A 19672-nucleotide genomic window follows, 5' to 3' on the forward strand; every position below is an offset into this window, starting at 1 on the left:
AACATACCAAACTGCAGCCCTCTAGTCTCAGTAGTTTGTATTTTATTTAAAGGTTAAAATTAGCCATAATCGTGCGTTTGGCAACGATATAGGACGGATGAAACTCGATTGCTCCGTAGGAACTTGGTACTTTTATGGCAAATTTTGTCTTGTATTCATTACATATTACAAGGTTGCTAGTTTGTATTATTTTTATATATAATTTTACTCCAAAGGTTAGGATTTGGTAGTGGAGGGGGCGTGGTAATAAATAGGTTAAGAACCACTGATTTTAACCTCTGTGCCGTGAAGTACTGGAACCGTGGATGACATATGCACTGTCCTTATGATTTTTATTAAAACCAAATGAAATGTCCCTTGGGAGTGCAAGCCCCAAAATGACGTAAGCACTTTGATGGATATTTAAATGCCGGTCCCACATGCTGCCTTCCTGCTGGCATAAGGCAACCCCGGGTGGTTTTATATATGTGAGGGCTGACTGACAGTTCTCTCATGCCCGCTTGTCTGCCAGCTGTTCATGGCGTTTATTTTCATTATAGAAGTGATGTGTGATGATTTTTTTTTTTTTTGTGTAGTAATTTGTGTGTGTGATTTTTTTTCATGGGCATTGGTGGTGTTATTGCCTAGTGAATTATTTAATTAAATGTTTGTGTGTGTGTGATTTTTTTAATGCGCATATGTGTTATTGCCTAGTGAATTATATAATTAAGGTTTGTGTTTGTGAATGTGTATGTGTGTGATTTTTTTCATGGGCATATGTGTTATTGCGTAGTGAATTATGTAATTAATGTTTTATTTTTAAACAGACATCGAAACTTTGTATTTCCTTTACTGAAATACAGAAAGAGAACGGGTCCATAGAGACTAGTGCTAATGCATATGAGATATTAGCATCATCAAGGAAGTCATTATGTATAATCGAGAGAAAACTGCGGAGCCATTAAAGCTTTGATTTAAAGCCTTCGTAATGGGAAGTGTGAGTTAGTGCGGGAATTAATTGTACGATTTATTTTTTATTTTTTTTTTTTTTAAATCGTACCCTGTCATTTTACCCCCCTTTTTTTTTTAAATTGTACCCTGTCAAAAAGGAACATAATTCAAATTAGGTTTTTGGGGGTAATGTCACTATCCCTTTTTTATAGCAGACAGTTCAATCATAATGTTTTATTATTCCCGTAGGGGAGTACTGCCGTCAGTGCACCTCGTGCGGTGTACTGTAGGCATTACTTAAGGCTCTTTTCAGCGTGCCTTCCTTAGGCCCCTAGCTGCAACCCCTTTCGTTTCTTTTACCGTACCTCCTTTCATATTCAACTTCTTTGAGGTTTTCCTCCTGTTACACCTTTCAAACCTTTTACTGTCAATTTCCGTTTCAGCGCTGAATGACCTCATAGGTCCCAGCGCTTGGCCTTTGGCCTAAATTCTATATTCAGTTCAGTTCATAATTTTTTATGTTGTGGATACTGATTTTTCCTACTTTTTCCAAATTCCTCTAACGGGAGATACTAAAGATAAAGAAAAGCATTTGCCATTTCCATGCCTTATGGAATGGCAGTATCGTAACTTGGCAAAAAAAAAAAAAAAAATTCTACCTGTGCAGAAAAAACTTGACATTCGTTAGAACAGGCCCATTTAGCAGGGGGCGATTTCCATTTAGCGCCTCCCCCCCTTTTTTTTTTTATTTTTTTTTTGAAAGCCAAATTACCTCGGCCTTGATGTGCAGACACGGAAAAATAGCGTAATCTCGCTCAAGTGCCCGTATGCCGGTTCCTGTGATGAGTATTAGGCCCAGACTGAAAAAAAAAAAATACTGGCCAAAAATGATGACTGCCGTGTTGGTGGAAGGTACCGAGGGGGGGGCGAGGGGTGTAATTTAGCCACGGTAGCTCGACGGTCAGTCATTCTCTTCCTTTTCTGCCTGATGTTTTTTTAGTATTTTTTTTTTTTGTGTGTTTCTTTTATTTTGATAGTTACAGAAGACACTGAGCTTTTTTTTTTTTTTTTTTTTTTTTTTTTTTTTTTTTACCAGCTGCTGTTGTTAGTTTTCTGTGAAAGAAAACTATTGTGCCGGCTTTGTCTGTCCGTCCGCACTTTATTCTGGTCGCACTTTTTCTGTCCGGCCTCAGATCTTGAAAACTACTGAGGTTAGAGGGCTGCAAATTGGTATGTTGATCATCCACCCTCTACTCATCAAACATACCAAATTGCAGCCCTCTAGCCTCAATAGTTTTTATTTTATTTAAGGTTAAAGTTAGCCATGACGTGCGTCCCTCAACGCTATAGAACAGGCCAACACCGGCTCGTGGTTAAAGTTTGATGGGCCGCGGCTCATACAGCATTATACCGAGACCACCGAAACATGGGTCTGTTTTCGATGGCCTTGATTATACGGTGTAGCGGCTGTACAGAAAACTCTTTTGCGCCGAAGAAAATTCGGAGCATTTTTTTTTTTTTTTTTTTTTTTTTTTAATTCCATTCTCTTCGAATTTTTGCGTTTTTAGTTTCCGCTACGGACTGCCTGTGATATTTATTGGGTATTGGAACACACAGCTGAATAGTTTTCAGGACGGACACGGCAATTTGGTTAATGAGAATAAATTTCTTCCGTATGGAGTTGGGGGACTGAATAATTAGAATTTTATTTACATCGTTATTTATGTGCTGTTTGTGAATGTGTAGTTATATGGTGTTTGTGAATGTGCAGATTGTTATTTGTATGGTGCTTGTGTATGTGTGTATTGTTATATGTATGGTGTTTGTGTGCATTGTTAAGTGTATGTTACCTCCGTATGTGTGCGCTGTTATATTATGGTGTTTGTTTGTAAGTAGATTGTTATTTGTATGGTGTTTGTGTATGTGCATTGTTATATATATGGTGTTTGTGTATGTGTGCATTATTTTTGTATTGTGTTTGTGTATGTACATTGTTATAAATATGGTGTTTGTGAATGTGTACATTGTTATTTGTATGTGCTTGTGTATGCGTGCATTGTTATATATATGGTGTTTGTGTATGTGTGTACTGTTTTATATATAGTGTTTGTGTATGTAGATTGTTATTTGTACGGTACTTGTGTAAGTGTGCATTGTTTTATATATATATATATATATATATATATATATATATATATATATATATATATATATATATATATATATATATGGCGTTTGTGTGTTTGTAGATTGTTACTTGTATGGTGCTTGTGTGGTGTGAACACTATTGTTTATATGGTAGTTATGTATGTTTCAGAGTATAATGCAACATGTATGATTATCACCTGTTTTTTTTTTCTTTTAATATTCCCAAAGAAAAAAAAAAGATGCAACCCTAGATGAATATCTTATGTATGGGAGACCATTTTTCTTCCATACATGAAAAAAAGTCTTTCATTGAAAAAAGTCATCCATTGAAACCTTACTGAAACGATAAGTTATTTTTTTTTTTATTACAGATCTATGGGAGACTTATTTTTTCATACATTTAAAAAAACGTCATTCATACTGAAACGATAAGTCATTATTATTATTTTATTTGTATTACAGATAAACATTTTCCACTAAAAACACAAAAACCAGTGATGAGTTTACTCTGAAATGCAATAAAAAAAAACAGTGAAACTTCTCTATCAATCGACTTCGTATGATGAAGTATCGAACATGATGCGGTGAGGATTTTAGGAAAGTGATTGTGATTCGTGATTTTTTTTTTGATAGTGACTGTTCTTAATTATCAAGTTGTGTTCAGTGAGAAATTGTGAAAAATGCCCGCTCCGGTACATGATGCAAGTAGTCACAGAGGTAAGTATGGTGTTGATAGTGTTTGAGATATGGTGACGTAAGTATGATGTTTATGTTGCCATACTATTCATGCTATTTAATGTATAATGAAGGTTTTTTTGTGGTCTTAACTAGCAGAGAATGTATATGTATATATATATATAGGTATGGTGTTAATGTTCGATATTGTTTGATATATGGTGACGTAAGTGTAATGTTTATGTTGCCATACTATTTGTGTGATGAATTTTTGTGGTCTTAACTGATTTAATGTATATATGAATATATTTTTGTGGTCTTAATATGCAGAGAATATATATATATATATATATATATATATATATATATATATATATATATATATATATATATATATATATATATATATTATACAGTATACACACACATTTATATAATACAAAATTTACCAACATACCTTAACAATGTACCTAATCTCTCTATCAGCTTTCTGTAGTGTCATTTGCTGACAAAGCTACGAATGCTTGATTCTACGCAAGACCCGTAGCCCCCTTACTCAGGGCTAAATGAGGTCTGACCCCCATTCTATTTTTAGTAGAGGCGTACTTCCTGATCACCGCTCATTGTAGTTGTCCATGCTCCCACATCCACTTCTCTCTCTCTCTCTCTCTCTCTCTCTCTCTCTCTCTCTCTCTCTCTCTCTCTCTCTCTCTCTCCACACACACACACTACTTGTGTTGATGTAAGTGAATCTTGTCATGAATATCCACTTTTCAAATTCTTATGTATATGCTAATCTAATATCAAACCGAGATGACAAAGAAAGGTTATAACAAATAACAATATATCTGAATTATCGTTTCACTATCAGTTAGGGCTTGCTTTGATTTAGTTCACTTCTCCGTTTTTCCAAAGTAGCTGAAATGATTAGAAGTACTAATAGTGAAGTAAAGTATAAGGATGTTAAATAACAGTGAAATGTAAGTATAATGATGTTAACTAACATTGAAATGTTGAATGTTCTTTTAACCTAGTTGATTAGGCGAAATAATCTTCCAAAGAACTAGGAAAACGACCTGATGGAAAATAACTTCTTGGGGAAAATAACCTAAAAGATTAGGAAAAATAACCTAAAAGATTATGGAAAATAACCTAAACAATTAGGGAAAATAACTTTAAGACTGGGGAAAATAACCTAAAAGATTAGGGAAAATAATCCAAAAGATTAGGGAAAATAACCTAAAAGATTAGGGAAATAACCTAAAAGATTAGGGAAAATAACCTAAAAGATTAGGGAAAATAACCTAAAATATTAGGGAAAATAACCTAAAAGATTAGGAAAATAACCTAAAAGATTAGGGAAAATAACCTAAAAGATTAGGGAAAACCCTAAAAGATTAGGGAAAATAACCTAAAAGATTAGGGAAAATAACCTAAAAGATTAGGGAAAAACCCAAAAGATTGGGGAAAATAACCTAAAAGAATAGGGAAAATAACCAAAAAGATTAGGGAAAATAACCTAAAAGATTCGGGAAAACAACTTAAAAGATTAGGGAACATATAACCTAAAAGATTAGGGAAACTAATATAAAAGATTGGGGAAAATAACCTAAAAAATTAACCTGTGGAATACTTTGAAGGATTCACGTGCTTATCAATGCGAGCATGTTCTTGCGAATTGCCCACGAGATTTTAGTATTTACGTTCAAATACCTTCATGAGGCATCTCATGTGAAGATTCACGTAATTTCAGTACCAAAATACCTTGTGAATAAGGTGGTTCAGTTTTTAAGAATATCTTACTCGAATGGAACACTCCTGAATAACCTCTGGGTTGGTCTACTTAGGAATCACTGCAAAAGATGTGGTTGAAAAGTAAGAAATGTAAATGAATAATGACTTAGCACTTTTTCATTGACGTTGCAGATGCGGAAAATGTATTTGTAACATGTTTTTTTAATTGTTTTATGTAAAGTTAAACATTTTCCATAGGTGCGTTGCTAAAGGAACTGCCACAGATATTCCAAAGAAAGGGATCTTTCCTAGATAGTGACCCAAAAGGGTTTTAACCCGGTATGTATCCACCTTTGCGGCGTGTTTAGTACAAGCCCCCCGTTGGGGATGACCGTGAAAACATAAACAAAAGACTGTACATATCATAAAGATAATGACCCATAAGAAAATATTAGTCCTAGATAACGACCCCACGAACAGCATTTCTAGGTACAAAATATCTATTCCTTTTAGTTGAGGTTTATAAAAAAAAATTTTACGTACAAAAATAGGTCCCTGATAATTAGATTTTGACACGAAAAACCTGCTCATATAAAACGGTATGGTTAATATCTTAAGGACATTATAACCGTGGTTTATTGTAAACATTATTAAATAAAGAGGTCGTCAGTTAGATGAACAATAGAAAAGCCTTTATTAAACTATCAACATTTGTTATTTCAGTTCAATTAGACTCCACAGATTTCATGAATGTTACTTATTCTTTAATGTTTCATTAGGCTGCACTTTATGAGCAACTTTAAATAGGCGTTATTGCTGGCATTACTTGATTTTCTCCATATCAATTTTGACGAGTCAATCACGAATGGAACCAGTTGAATTACCATAGTTCACGTATAAAGCTTATTGAAGGCCGTTTTCTGACTTGGGGCGTTGGTGTCCATTTTCTGTATTTCGCTTTATGGATGACTGAGTAAAGTCAGTCCGTAATTTCAATCGTAAGTTCTAGCTTTTTGAGTATTGATTGAATTTTATATATCATAAAATTGACTGATAAAACACCGTAGCTTCGTCAAAACAGGTGAAGATAAAATCTAATGGAGTTTGTTTCCTTTGCTATCATGGAATGTTCCTTTTGACTGCTGTGAAATTAATTTAAATTGGATGTATACCGTTGAAGTAATCATTATTATTATTATTATTTTTATAGTATGCATTCCTAGTGAACCATCTGAAGAGCGGCTCTCAGAGATTTCAGTGCCCTTTTATTATTTCAGTGATTTCGTTTTTACAAATCTATAAATCAGGTCTGATTCGCGCTTATTAGTTTGAACCAAAGAAAAACAAACTTGTAGTCTAGAACTTCAAACTTCAAACAGGCGTTTTCGAAAGACTTAAACTTCTGTATTAAGATCAAATTTAATGACTTCAGTATTTCTTTTCATATCAGACCAACTTTGCCCAATTACCATGGAAATTTACAAGGGATCATATTTGCATATTGGGGTAAAGTTAAAATGGGTATGAGCTGTTGGGTTTTACAAACAGAATATGTATTACAAAAATTAAATATACGAATTTCATTGTCAATAGATTCTTGTTCTAACTGCTGATTTATAAATTAGTGTTCAATGTTGACGAATTACACCGTGATGCATACAATAGAGTGATTAAAATATTTTTAAGGGAATTTCTCTAATTTTTCATGTAGAGTTGCTAGTCCCGGAAAATGAAGAAAATTGATATTTTGCTACTATTTTTTAAACAATTTTTTTTTTACTACAGGTTAAGATTTTTTACAGTCTATGTTAAGAACATTCGTATTAGTACTGTTATTTTGGGTAATATTAAAAAAAATAAATATACAGTATGTATATATATATATATATATATATATATATATATATATATATATATATATATATATATATATATATATATATATATATATATATATAAAATATGTTTTATCCTAAGAATATTACTTTGGGTAATATTTGAGAAAAAATGTATACTGTTTTATATCTTAATATTCGTACCATTGCCGTTATTTTGGGGTGACTTCAGAAAAAAAATTTATCCATTATTACTTTGGATATTTGAGAAAAAAAAATTCATATACTGTTTTATCCTAAGAACATTCGTACCATTGCCGTTATTTTGGGGGTCACATTTCAGAAAGACGTTCTCTTTCCTTTTACAGGAGAGACAGGAGGGGAGAAGCAGCCGTTCCTCGGGGGCGTCGAGCCCGTGCGTCTCACGCCCTCCTGGGAGAACACCAATCTCCCCAAGGAGGAGCTCAACTTCAAGAATGTCAACACCTTCGAGACTTTCGAGGTCGACATGGAACCTCCTAAAGACAGGTAGGAAGAAGCCTCCCTTCTCTCTCTCTCTCTCTCTCTCTCTCTCTCTCTCTCTCTCTCTCTCTCTCTCTCTTTTAAAGACAGATAGGAACAGTATCTCTCTCTCGCTCTCTCTCTCCTAAATACAGATAGGAAGAATCTTCTCTCTCTCTTTTAAAGACAGATAGAAACAGTATCTCTCTCTCTCTCTCTCTCTCTCTCTCTCTCTCTCTCTCTCTCTCTCTCTCTCTCTCTCTCTCCTTATTCTTCTTCGTCTTCTTCTTCTTCTAAAGACAGATAGGAAGAATATCTCTCACTCCCTCTTTCTCCTCCTCCTCTTCTTCTTCTTCTTCTTCTTCTTCGTCTTCTTCTTCAAAAGACATATAGGAAGAATCTCTCTCTCTCTCTCTCTCTCTCTCTCTCTCTCTCTCTCTCTCTCTCTCTCTCTCTCTCTCTCTCTCTCTCTTTTAAATTTTATTTTCTGGTTATTGATCTCCCAGAATTTCTGTTACATATTGCTTATTTTTTCTCTATTAAAAGTTTAGCTGTTTAATACGGTAGGGTGTAATAGTATAGATGCCAGAAGTTTAAGAGTTTTCCAGACGGAGAAGAAAGTTTGAGAAGTCCTGTTTTTTTTTTTTCACAGATTCTCTCATCATCTCGAAACGTTCTTGTTAAAATTCGCTCCAACGTTTATCTTTTATTTATTTGTTCAAACCCCTTTCGTTCCTTTTACTGTACCTCCTTTCACATTCTCTTTGTTTTATCTTACTTTCCTCAACCCTCTCCTAAAAATTGATTCATTGTGCAACTGCTGTGAGGATTTCCTCCTGGTACACCTTTTTAAACTTTTTACTGTCAATTTCCGTTTCAGAGCTGAATGACCTCATAGGTCGCAGTGCCTGGCCTTTGGCCTAAATTCTATTCTGAATTTAGTTCATCTTTTATATATTGATTTTGTACAGAAGCCAGTACCTTGATTTACATATATTTCCTCAGCTAGCATCAAGTCTTGAAAGTAAGGTTCTAAATGCGTTCTACAGTTTCATGTTGTATGTTTTCGCGTCTAAATGGAATACAGTACTCGTTTAACGCTTATTTTTTCTTAAAGTCGACCATTAGTGATGATTACTTGAAAAAATAAAAGGATTCTAACTGGTAGACTTTTTAGCCATTTTGCAAATTGGACACCACCCTAATCTTGACTTATTTCTGTTATTTGTATTCTCTCTCTCTCTCTCTCTCTCTCTCTCTCTCTCTCTCTCTCTCTCTCTCTCTCTCTCTCTCTCTCTCTCTCTCTCTGATTGAGTAGTTCTCATAAGACACGCCCAAGTATTATGTCACGTTATGAATTTGGACGTTTCCTCTTCCTTCCTTCTTTATTTCCCCCTTTTCCTTTCTGTGTCCCCCTCCTATTATCCCTTTGGTCCTCCATCCCTTTTCTAGAGAACCGCTCGTTTGTCCTCGATTGCAAAAGCGCCATCTGGACATCCTCACGGATGGTGAAGGATGAGAGAATTTATGACCTCATTAGGAGATAGATTTTACGGATCTCCGTGGCTCCCTCACCCCATAATGGCCCTTTGGCCCTTTCCCTGTTTTTGGGACGACAGTGGGGGGGAAAAGAATGGAATTAAGCTGCAGTTAGCTTCCTAACGGCCATCAGCGTTTAGCCTGATATCCCCCAGACAGGCTCTGAGAAACCGTGGGAATGATTGTGACAGCGTATAAGCAAATGATGCTTGTTATTTCAACTTGTAATCCCTTTACTGCCCTAAACTGGAAGACTGCAGTATCTGCAAAAATACAAACTGAGAAAGATGGTAGATACTCCCTTGCCTTACTACTGATTTTGCAGATACGGCAATTAGGACCCCTTAAATATTCGTGGAAAGCATCGAAGAATCATTCTGAAACTGCAGTAACTTGTGTATTAGTTTCACGAGCCCAATAGGTGGCACATCTCAATTTCGAAAATTTTGCAGATACTGCAGTTTTCCATTTTAGGGCAGCTTTGTGGATTGCTGTGGCATTCTCTTGGTGGCAGTGTTATGAATATCGACGTCATAAGTTTCAGAGGGTGTTCTGTGCTGCCTGAAAATGCTGTGCTCGATGAGGTAATTATTCAGTTTTTAATTAAATTTCCAAATTTTTATCCTGATTATGCTGAGTAATTTTGCTTATTCAGTTTTCCTGCTGTCATTTTTGCAAGATGTTGTTGATTTTACTGGGTTTCATAATTGATGAGGGGAAATTAAATTCCTAATCCTTAAACGCGTTTATTACTCAAAATGAAAGGCCTCTTTACAAAAATTCCAACTTTTGGTTAGTAAATTTTCGAAGTAGAGGAAGCGGCGGATATAAATTTAAATCCGAAGGATGGTATTGGGTTTTGAATTGCTCTCTGCCACAGAGAGAGAGACAGGAAAGTTGTAATGCTTGCTCTTTACGTTGCTATATCTGTCTAGATTATGGAGTAAATTGCAGTCTTATTTTCCCGGAGCCCAAGATAGCCCTGAAATTTAACTGAAAAATTAAATACTCTTTCAGAATTTTTTTGCAGGGTCATATCCAAAATTTTGTTTCAAAATTTTTTGCAGGGTCATATCCAAAATTTTGTATCATAATTTTTTACAATGTAACATCCAGAATTTTGTTTCATAATTTTTTGCAGAACCATTTCCAAAATATTGTTTCATAATTTTTTGCGGCATCATATTCAAAATTGTGATTCATAATTTTTTCAGGGTCATATCCCCTAACATGGGTGACGTAATTCCATTCTGAAAATTCGTCCACATCCTTTGTAGGCCAAAGGATGGCGAGGGCTTTCATCTATATGTGCAAAACCTTGTGCTCTAATTATTATATCTCGGATTATATTTTTACCCAGCCAAGTTTAAATTTGTATACTCTTTCAAGGTTGTAACTTAGTAGAGAGATTTGAAAAGCGTAAATTATCATCAGTTCCTAATATCAGAATTTGACTGTAGGTTTGAGTAAACAAGTTTTTATGGAAGTTAAAATATTTCTGTTGGATGTGGATGAAGCATATTGCATTTCTGACTGAGGTTTTGACAATTTTTCGTATGTTTTCCTTATGTGGAAGTGTTTTATGTGCAAATATTCCTTGCTGAGAGCCTTTCTGTTGTGGGTAATTAGTAATATGACCAACACCTACATAATTCTATTTATAGACTGAAGAAAAAAATGTCAGTTGCATCCTTCTCTCATGTTATCTGAGAGCATTGACTCCCTTTAGATGTACCCCGCAGGGGGCTAGGGCCGTCAGTGCACCTCATGCGGTGCACTGTAGGCATTACTTAAGGTTCTTTGCAGCGTCCCTTCGGCCCGTAGCTGCAACTCCTTTCGTTTCTCTTACTATACCTCTTTTTATATTTTTTCTTCCATCTTACTTTTCACCCCCTCCTGACAAGTGATTCGTAGTGCAACTGCTTTGAGGTTTTCCTCCTGTTACACCTTTCCAACCTTTTTACTCTGGATTTCATTTTCAGCGCTGAATGACCTCATAGGTCCCATCGCTTGGCCTTTGGCGTAAATCGTATATTGTAATTCTAATTCTCTATAATTTTTGATATTTGAATTTTTTGAATTTTTAATATTTAAATTTTAATATTTAATTTTTTTAATTTTAAAAATTTAATATTTAATTTTTTAATTTTAAAAATTTATTTAATTTTTTTAAATTTTTAATATTAAAATTTAATATTTAATTTTTTTAAATTTTTAGTATTTAAAATCAATATTTAATTTTTTTAATTTTTAATATTTAAAATTTAATACTTAATTTTATATTTAATATGTAAAATTTTATATTTAATTTTTTTAATATTTAAGATTTATTTAATTTTTTCATTTTTAATATTAAAATTTAATGTTTAATTTTTTAAATTTTTAATAATTAAAATTTAATAATTAAATTTCCATTGTTGAAGGTAAAGAACTGAATTACTTCTGTTGTATACTCTATATTATACGTATATTAATAATCGTATGATAAGGTTAATAATATAGATTTTAAAAACTGCGATGTTATAAGAGCATTCACTTCGTTATTTCGGTGTTTTTGATGATTGTGAATGATTTTTCATAACTTCTGTCCTGCGGGAATATACAACGATCATTTGACGTAAAACAATATTTTTTTTTTCTATCTAAGAAGCAAATATAACTTTTCTTATGTCCAGGTTAGTCTTATAAATTGATGCTGTGCTCTCTCTCTCTCTCTCTCTCTCTCTCTCTCTCTCTCTCTCTCTCTCTCTCTCTCTCTCTCTCTCTCTCTCGTTTGTTTACCCCGGTAGTGTAATTGAAAGGACGATGGGGCGAAATTTGTTTGCATTAATTACCATGCAAATGACACGAGCTTCCTTTGTTCTCTCTCTCTCTCTCTCTCTCTCTCTCTCTCTCTCTCTCTCTCTCTCTCTCTCTCTCTCTCTCATATATCACCCACGCTGAAATTAGAAAGAAACATATTTCATTTGTTTTTAGAAGGTCAAACCGTGCTCTTTCGGAGTCCATTGTACGCTTGAAAAGTGGGCAGTGATACGACTTAAAGAGTATATTTCAGTCTTATTTGCCAGTTCGAATTTTCATTGATTTGTGAGAGCATTTTATCATTAGGCGTCGTGTAGAGACCTTATCAGCCAGGAGAAATTATTTAAGTAAATTTAACAACTGTGTGGGCAGGTGTTTATTTTTGTGTGTATATATACAGTATATATAATTATATAATATATAATGGATATATATATATAGTAGATACGAAAGCTACAGAATGGAAACATATAGGAAAGTATAGGGACTGAGACAAGGGGCATAGATGAAGTTTAGATTCGAAATAATGGGTATTCAGATAGATTATATGTACATATATATATATATATATATATAATTATAATATAAAAATATAATTAGAATATAAAAAAAGCTTTATAAAAAAATTAATAAAGACAAAAACCAGATAGATCATATAGGGTAAAAATGAGATATTAGATGAAAGGAGAGAGAGAGAGAGTAAATGGAAAGAATAATTAGAATATTAAAAAAATGAAAGCTTTATAAAAAAAATAATAAAAAGAGATAAAGCTCCTTTACACATATAAATTGGATAAAAGAGAGAGAGAGAGAGAGAGAGAGAGAGAGAGAGAGAGATACGCTGCCAAGAATCGCCTGCCCTTTAATCTCGACTATGTCTTCTTTCTCCGTTAACTCCGGGCTCATAAATCACTTAACCTCTTCCCATTCCTCGCCAAGGATTTCCTTAGAGACCTAATCCCTTTATTCTTTTTTTATTATTATTATTTTACAGATTTTACTGAAATATTCTTCTTGATATTTCTTTGGCTTGTAGTTACGTACCCCTATATGTATATGTATATGTATGTATGTGTATGTGTGTATATATATGTATGTATATAAGTATGTATATGTATGTTTATATGTATATATATATATATATTTATTTTACAGAGGTTATTGAAATATTCTTCTTGATATTTCTTTATATAATTACATACCCCTATATATATGTGTATATGTATGTATATGTGTGTGTATTATATATGTATGTATATAAGTATGTATATGTATGTTTATATGTATGCATGTATATAGGTGTATATATACAGTATATATACAAGTACTTGTTCCCACATTTATCCTCCAAATAGGTAATCCTTGAATTCCACGTTTAGTGACTGACAAGTATCAGCTTTTTGAGTGTCATTCTTTTCCGTACTCACTGACAAATGTAACCTTTCAGCTTTCGCGAGGCGGGCTGATTGATTGATTGATTAATATCTGTGCACTAGTGTCGAAACGTTAGAAATGTTACCTTAAATTTTTCAGTGGCTGCGTATTTTTTTTTTTTTTTTTAATTTGCACTTAATTGGTTATATTTGATGTATGAAATTTTAATATATGTATTAAAATATTTATATACATGTACGTATGCATTTGTATAAATATGTATATATATATGTATACATATATATTATGTATATACTGTATATACATGTGTACAATATGCATTTCGAATGTTCTAAACATCTGCTGCCAAGTTGTACATGTGCTTGATACCTCATTGTTTAGATTCGGTCATGACAACGATCCCGTCACTCTCTCTCTCTCTCTCTCTCTCTCTCTCTCTCTCTCTCTCTCTCTCTCTCTCTCTCTCTCAGCTTCAATGAGGATAGGGTTAGAGTCAACTGCAGCTGTAAATGCTTAACCCCCAACATCTCTCGGCATCAGAACCGGAACTTTTATTTGAATGCATTACAGCTGCCCCGGCAAGAACCGCATCTGTTGTAGTTTTTGTGTGGGGAGACGCGATCGCTCTGCCCTATTTGTCAAGTGTCATTTTGCAAAACCAGGATCCGATGCGGTGATTGATCGCTCTTTTCGTTCCGCGTTGCGTCCGGTCTTTCCCTCAGAATTACGGTCGGTTTATTAGTTTTCTGTAAGAGGAAACTATTGTGCCGGCTTTGTCTGTCCGTCCGCCCTCAGATCTTAAAAACGACTGAGGCTAGAGGGCTGCAAATTGGTATGTTGATCATCCACCCTCCAATCATCAAACATACCAAATTGTAGCCCGCTAGCCTCGGTAGTTTTTATTTTATTTCATGGTTAAAGTTAGCCATAATCGCGCGTGTGGCATCGCTATATGGTGCCAACAATACAGGCCACCACCGGGCAGTGGCTGAGAGTTTGATACAGCATTATACGCTGTACAGAAGACTCTCTTGCGCCGGAGAAACTTGTTTACGTTTCAGAATACTTTTGTGTTTAATTTTTATCATTTTACATTATTCTTTCTCATTCATAAAAGTTTGTGGCTAGTGCCGTCAGTGCACCTCACGCGGTGCACTGTAGGCATTACTTTAGATTCGTTGCAGCGTCCCTTTGGCCCGTAGCTGCAACCCCTCTCGTTCCTTTAGCTGTACTTCAATTCATATTCTTCCATCTTACTTTCCTCCTTCTCCTAACGGTGGAAAGTGCTACTGCGAGGTTTTCCTCCTGTTACACCTGTCAAACCTACCTACTCTCAGTTTTCCTATCAGTACTGAATGACCTCATAGATGGGTGCCAGTATTTACCTTTACTATATACATATATATATATATATATATATATATATATATATATATATATATATATATATATATATATATATATAGATTGTATTTATTTTTCTCTTTATCACATTATTCCTTCCCATTCATAAGAGACCCTAGCCCCCTCCCCTCCCCCTCCACAGTACTACCACTTTCATTCAGTTCTTGGCTTTAAAGCTAACTGTAGGTTTCCCCCATTTATCTTTCTTATCGCTGCCTTTTTCATACGTCTGTGTTGTCTGTCAGAGAGATGGAGAATAAATCTCTCTCTCTCTCTCTCTCTCTCTCTCTCTCTCTCTCTCTCTCTCTCTCTCTCTCTCATTGCTGCCTCTTCATACGTCTGTGTTGTGTGTCAGAGTTGGAGAATAAACGTCTCTTCTGGTTTTGTTTTTACTCTCTCTCTCTCTCTCTCTCTCTCTCTCTCTCTCTCTCTCTCTCTCTCTCTCTCTCTCTCTCTATATCGTGTTCCTTTCCGATCTCCAATTATGCGTAGAGAGTGTATCCCAATTTATATCCGACACATCATCATCCTTATTAATATTTCGTGAATATTTTATTCCTTGTTTGCACCCAAATTATCCTCTCTTTTTTTTTTCTTTCTTTTTTTTCAAAGCATCCCCTTTCTTCTTCCAGTGGCACGTGGCAATTTTTAACTTCTGCCTCATTAACTTTTTCGGATCCCCTTTTATGTCAGTAGGACCCCCCCCCTCCCTTTTCTCTTCTCTCCCCCTTCTCCTCTTCTCTCCTTTCCTAAGCAACCCTACAACGCCGCCGCCGTCCTGTCGAGGCCTTAGTTTCAATACATAAGTCAAAACTTCCTGCCTTCATCAGCGCACCAATCTCTTCTTCGATTGCGCATGCGCAGGCTTCGTTGTCGTGGTAGGATGTAATACTGCAATAGGCTCTCGAGTCCCGATTCAGTTTTGGCGATGTGGGAATTGCAATATATATAAGTCAAAACTTCCCTCCTTCGTTAGTGCGCCAATCTCTTGATTTGCCAATCGATCGTTATTATCTGTTAGGAAATCCTCTTTCATCCCATTATCTCATTCCCATATTTACGAAGTGGTTATGTCTTACTCTTGGGATTTATATTAATCGTAAACTGGCGTGGCCCCGTTGATGGATACGTTTGTAGTTATTTATTTCCTCTTCCCCTATCGCGGCCCGCCGTTATCTGGAGCTTGTACGTCATTCATCATCATTATTTGACGTCTCTCTCTCTCTCTCTCTCTCTCTCTCTCTCTCTCTCTCTCTCTCTCTCTCTCTCTCTTTTCTTCCCATTTACCTCTCGCCTTTCACTCTCATTGTTGATCAGGTTCGTAAGTTTTTTTGTGGTAGTTGATTGTAAGGAGAGAAGAGCAATCGATAATGGACTGGGTCTGATTTCTGCTGTGAATGGCCGATGGCATCTTTTGCGTATTCATTATCAGAGGCGCTCATTTCTACCCACGGCGCACAAACAATAGCCAGGCTAAACAAGTTCGGCGCAGTCGAGTTTTCTGTACAGCGTATAATTCCCTTTTTTATGTAGGAACACAACCTGTGTTTATCAATAATGGTTTTACTAGATAGTGGGAAAGAGGAAAAATTGATAAATAATGATTTTGCTCTGGTAGTAGAGGGAAGGTTATAATTGATCGTAATGCATGAATTACTGTCGATTTGGCGCTAAGTAGTATTGAGACTTGGTTGTATCATTTATAAAGGCAATGTGTGTTTTTATCTTAAGCATGATAATTCATTCTAAGATTATGTCGTGACGCGGATTCATATGTATGGATGTATCTAAATAACGCCTTAATTTTATCAGTTGGGAGGTTATATGCAATGGAAAATATTCAGTTCAGTTCAATATCTTGAGCGTATGTGATGTAGAATTGAGCCACTCACCCACCAAACTTTGAGAAGTATCTGTTTATTTATTAACGGGAAAGTGAAAAATTTAAGCTCTCATAAGAGTATAGAAAGAGCCTGACCCCCTTTTTTTTTTATTTTTTTTTTTTTTTTTTTTTTTTGATGTGGGTAGGGACCAATGAGATTGCTTTAATAGAGATTCGCTTAATTACATAACTGGGTAAATTAAGTCTGTAAGACTTGGCTGATCAATAGGTGGAAGTTTTGGAAAGAAATGTGTTTTTGATATCCAAGTACCACTGCACGCGCTCAATGATTGATGTATGTATTGCATGTATCGGAAATTGGCGTATGTATTTTCGATGACACATTTTGGTATTGATGCTAGTGTTTTCAGTACAGGAGTTTTACAGTTTTCTTGGCAGTATGAGGCTGAATAAGGCAGTGTTCATTGCATATATATATATATATATATATATATATATATATATATATATATATATATATATATATATATATATATTATATATATATATATATATATATATATATATATATATTATATATATATATATATATATATATATACATATATAATATATATATATAATATATATATATATATATATATATATATATATATATATATATATATATATATATATATTATACGAGGAAAGAGAGAGATTTCAAAAGACAAACTCCTGAAGGTGGGGTTTATAGCTAAGGTTACAGAGAGAGAGAGAGAGAGAGAGAGAGAGAGAGAGAGGACAAACTCCTGAGGGTAGGTGGTATAACTTCAAAGGACAAACTCCTGAGGATAGGTGAGTATAACTAAAGCTAAGAGAGAGAGAGAGAGAGAGATGCGGGGGTGAGGGATTTAGTCCTTTGAACTATCGCTAATTAGAATAATTTGGATGGGCACCGTGGCCAAAGCCCGTGATTTATTGCAGCCACCAGGCGAAGACAGTCGTATCAATTGATTTTTCACGTATTGCGAGGAGGAGGTGGAGGAGGAGGAGGAGAAGACTGAGAAATATCTCCAAGTCATAACAATTATTGATCCTATCGACCCAGACGGGCGTCCTTATGGCGTCTCTCTCTCTCTCTCTCTCTCTCTCTCTCTCTCTCTCTCTCTCTCTCTCTCTCTCTCTCTCTGTAGTTTTAGAGTTATATCCCCACCCACAAGGATTCCTCTTCTCTCTCTCTCTCTCTCTCTCTCTCTCTCTCTCTCTCTCTCTCTCTCTCTGTAGCTTTAGACTTAGACCCTCCTCCCTGGTGTTTATATTTGTGAAATTCTCTCTCTCTCTCTCTCTCTCTCTCTCTCTCTCTCTCTCTCTCTCTCTCTCTCTCTCTCTCTCTCTCTCTCAATCTCTCTCTTATTATTATTATTATTATTATTATTATTATTATTATTGACAAAATGTTTTCTTTTGAACACATTCTATAAAAGACTCGTCATAATATAATTGTTTTTCCACGAAAAACTAAACTCGATAAAGATAAGTGAAATATTTTAGTATTATTTTTTATATTTCGTACAGACGTGGGTCATCATAATTATTTTATATTAGTCCAAAAAGTCAACAGCCTGCATATGTCGATTCCTGATATAATGGTTTCTCTATGCGAATCAAAATTACACAAGTTCGGTTCAGAGTTATGCAAGCTAGGGGATTAGAAATTTGAATTATTTCCAGATTTGGGATTTCAAACTCAAATTTGTGTGATACCTTTTCACTTATTCTTTTGTTATTGTCATATTTACTTCATCTTTATAGTATTGTTATTGATGTATTTAATTCCAGTTCAAATTTTGGCATCATTTTCGTGGCTGACGTCATCCAATTCGTGTTTATGGTTTTTTGTGATATGGTTATCAATTTATAATGGTTTTATTTTGGTTTTATTTTTTCTTTTGTTTTGATAAACTTTTCCATTTGATTTTCCATTCCTTTTCCCAACTGTTTGTTCTTGATTTTTGTTTTAATTACCTTTTCCTCTTTATTTTTCTGATATTTATTATTTCGTTATGATTATCTTATCTGTTTTTGTATCGTAATTTTTTCCATTTTTTCCTGATTCTCGTATTTTTCATATTACTTTATTTTAGTCACATTTTCTTCATCTTTTGTTCAGTTAATTTTATATTTAATATGAATAATTTTATTATTTTTCAGTTCAGGGTATTTTATGGCGTTCAGTTTGCTTTCGTTTTGAACAAACTCCACAACTGACGACGTCAAAAAGTAAATAGAATTTTTCAATTCATGAAAAGAAAGTCAAACCGCAACTCGCCATCCAATGTTCCGGGGGATAGGATGTCGAGTGGAGATTTTAATTATGGCCCTTCGTTCATCGTGGATTCTAAAACTTGTAGTTTCATTCCTGCGACGAACACATGCTGTCGCCCGGCTTGGTATTCATAGATGGCGCTCAAGTCTCACTTTATTATTATTATTATTATTATTATCATTATTATTATTATTATTATTATTATTATTATTATTATTATTATTGGCGCTTCAAGCTTCACAATTCAGTCTTGGAAGATATTATTATTATTATTATTATTATTATTATTATTATTATTATTATTATTATTATTAGTTATTATTATTGGCGATATTAAGCCTCATTAGTTCATTATTGGAAGATATTATTATTATTATTATTATTATTATTATTATTATTATTATTATTATTCAGAAGATGAACCCTATTCATATGGAACAAGAAGCCCACCAAAGGGGCCACTGACTCGAAATCCAAGCGTCTAAAGAATATTATGGTGTTAATTCGAAAGAAATTACAGAATGTAATGGAAAATACGGAAGGAGAAGATCTGTTATT

At 34.4% G+C, this 19672-nt stretch overlaps 1 protein-coding gene across 4 annotated transcripts in view; it reads left to right on the forward strand.

Moving 5' to 3' along the window:
• Ent2 (Equilibrative nucleoside transporter 2) overlaps positions 1–19672 on the forward strand; it is a 911561-nt gene that overhangs the window by 747464 nt on the left and 144425 nt on the right. For all 4 annotated transcript variants that reach the window (XM_067124916.1, XM_067124915.1, XM_067124914.1 and 1 more), the window contains one exon: positions 7691–7850. In XM_067124916.1, the coding sequence (XP_066981017.1) occupies positions 7691–7850 (160 nt within the window). The remainder of the gene's footprint in view (positions 1–7690; positions 7851–19672) is intronic.

Source organism: Macrobrachium rosenbergii, chromosome 22 (genome assembly GCF_040412425.1).
Source record: "Macrobrachium rosenbergii isolate ZJJX-2024 chromosome 22, ASM4041242v1, whole genome shotgun sequence".
Taxonomy (NCBI): Eukaryota; Metazoa; Arthropoda; class Malacostraca; order Decapoda; family Palaemonidae; genus Macrobrachium; species Macrobrachium rosenbergii.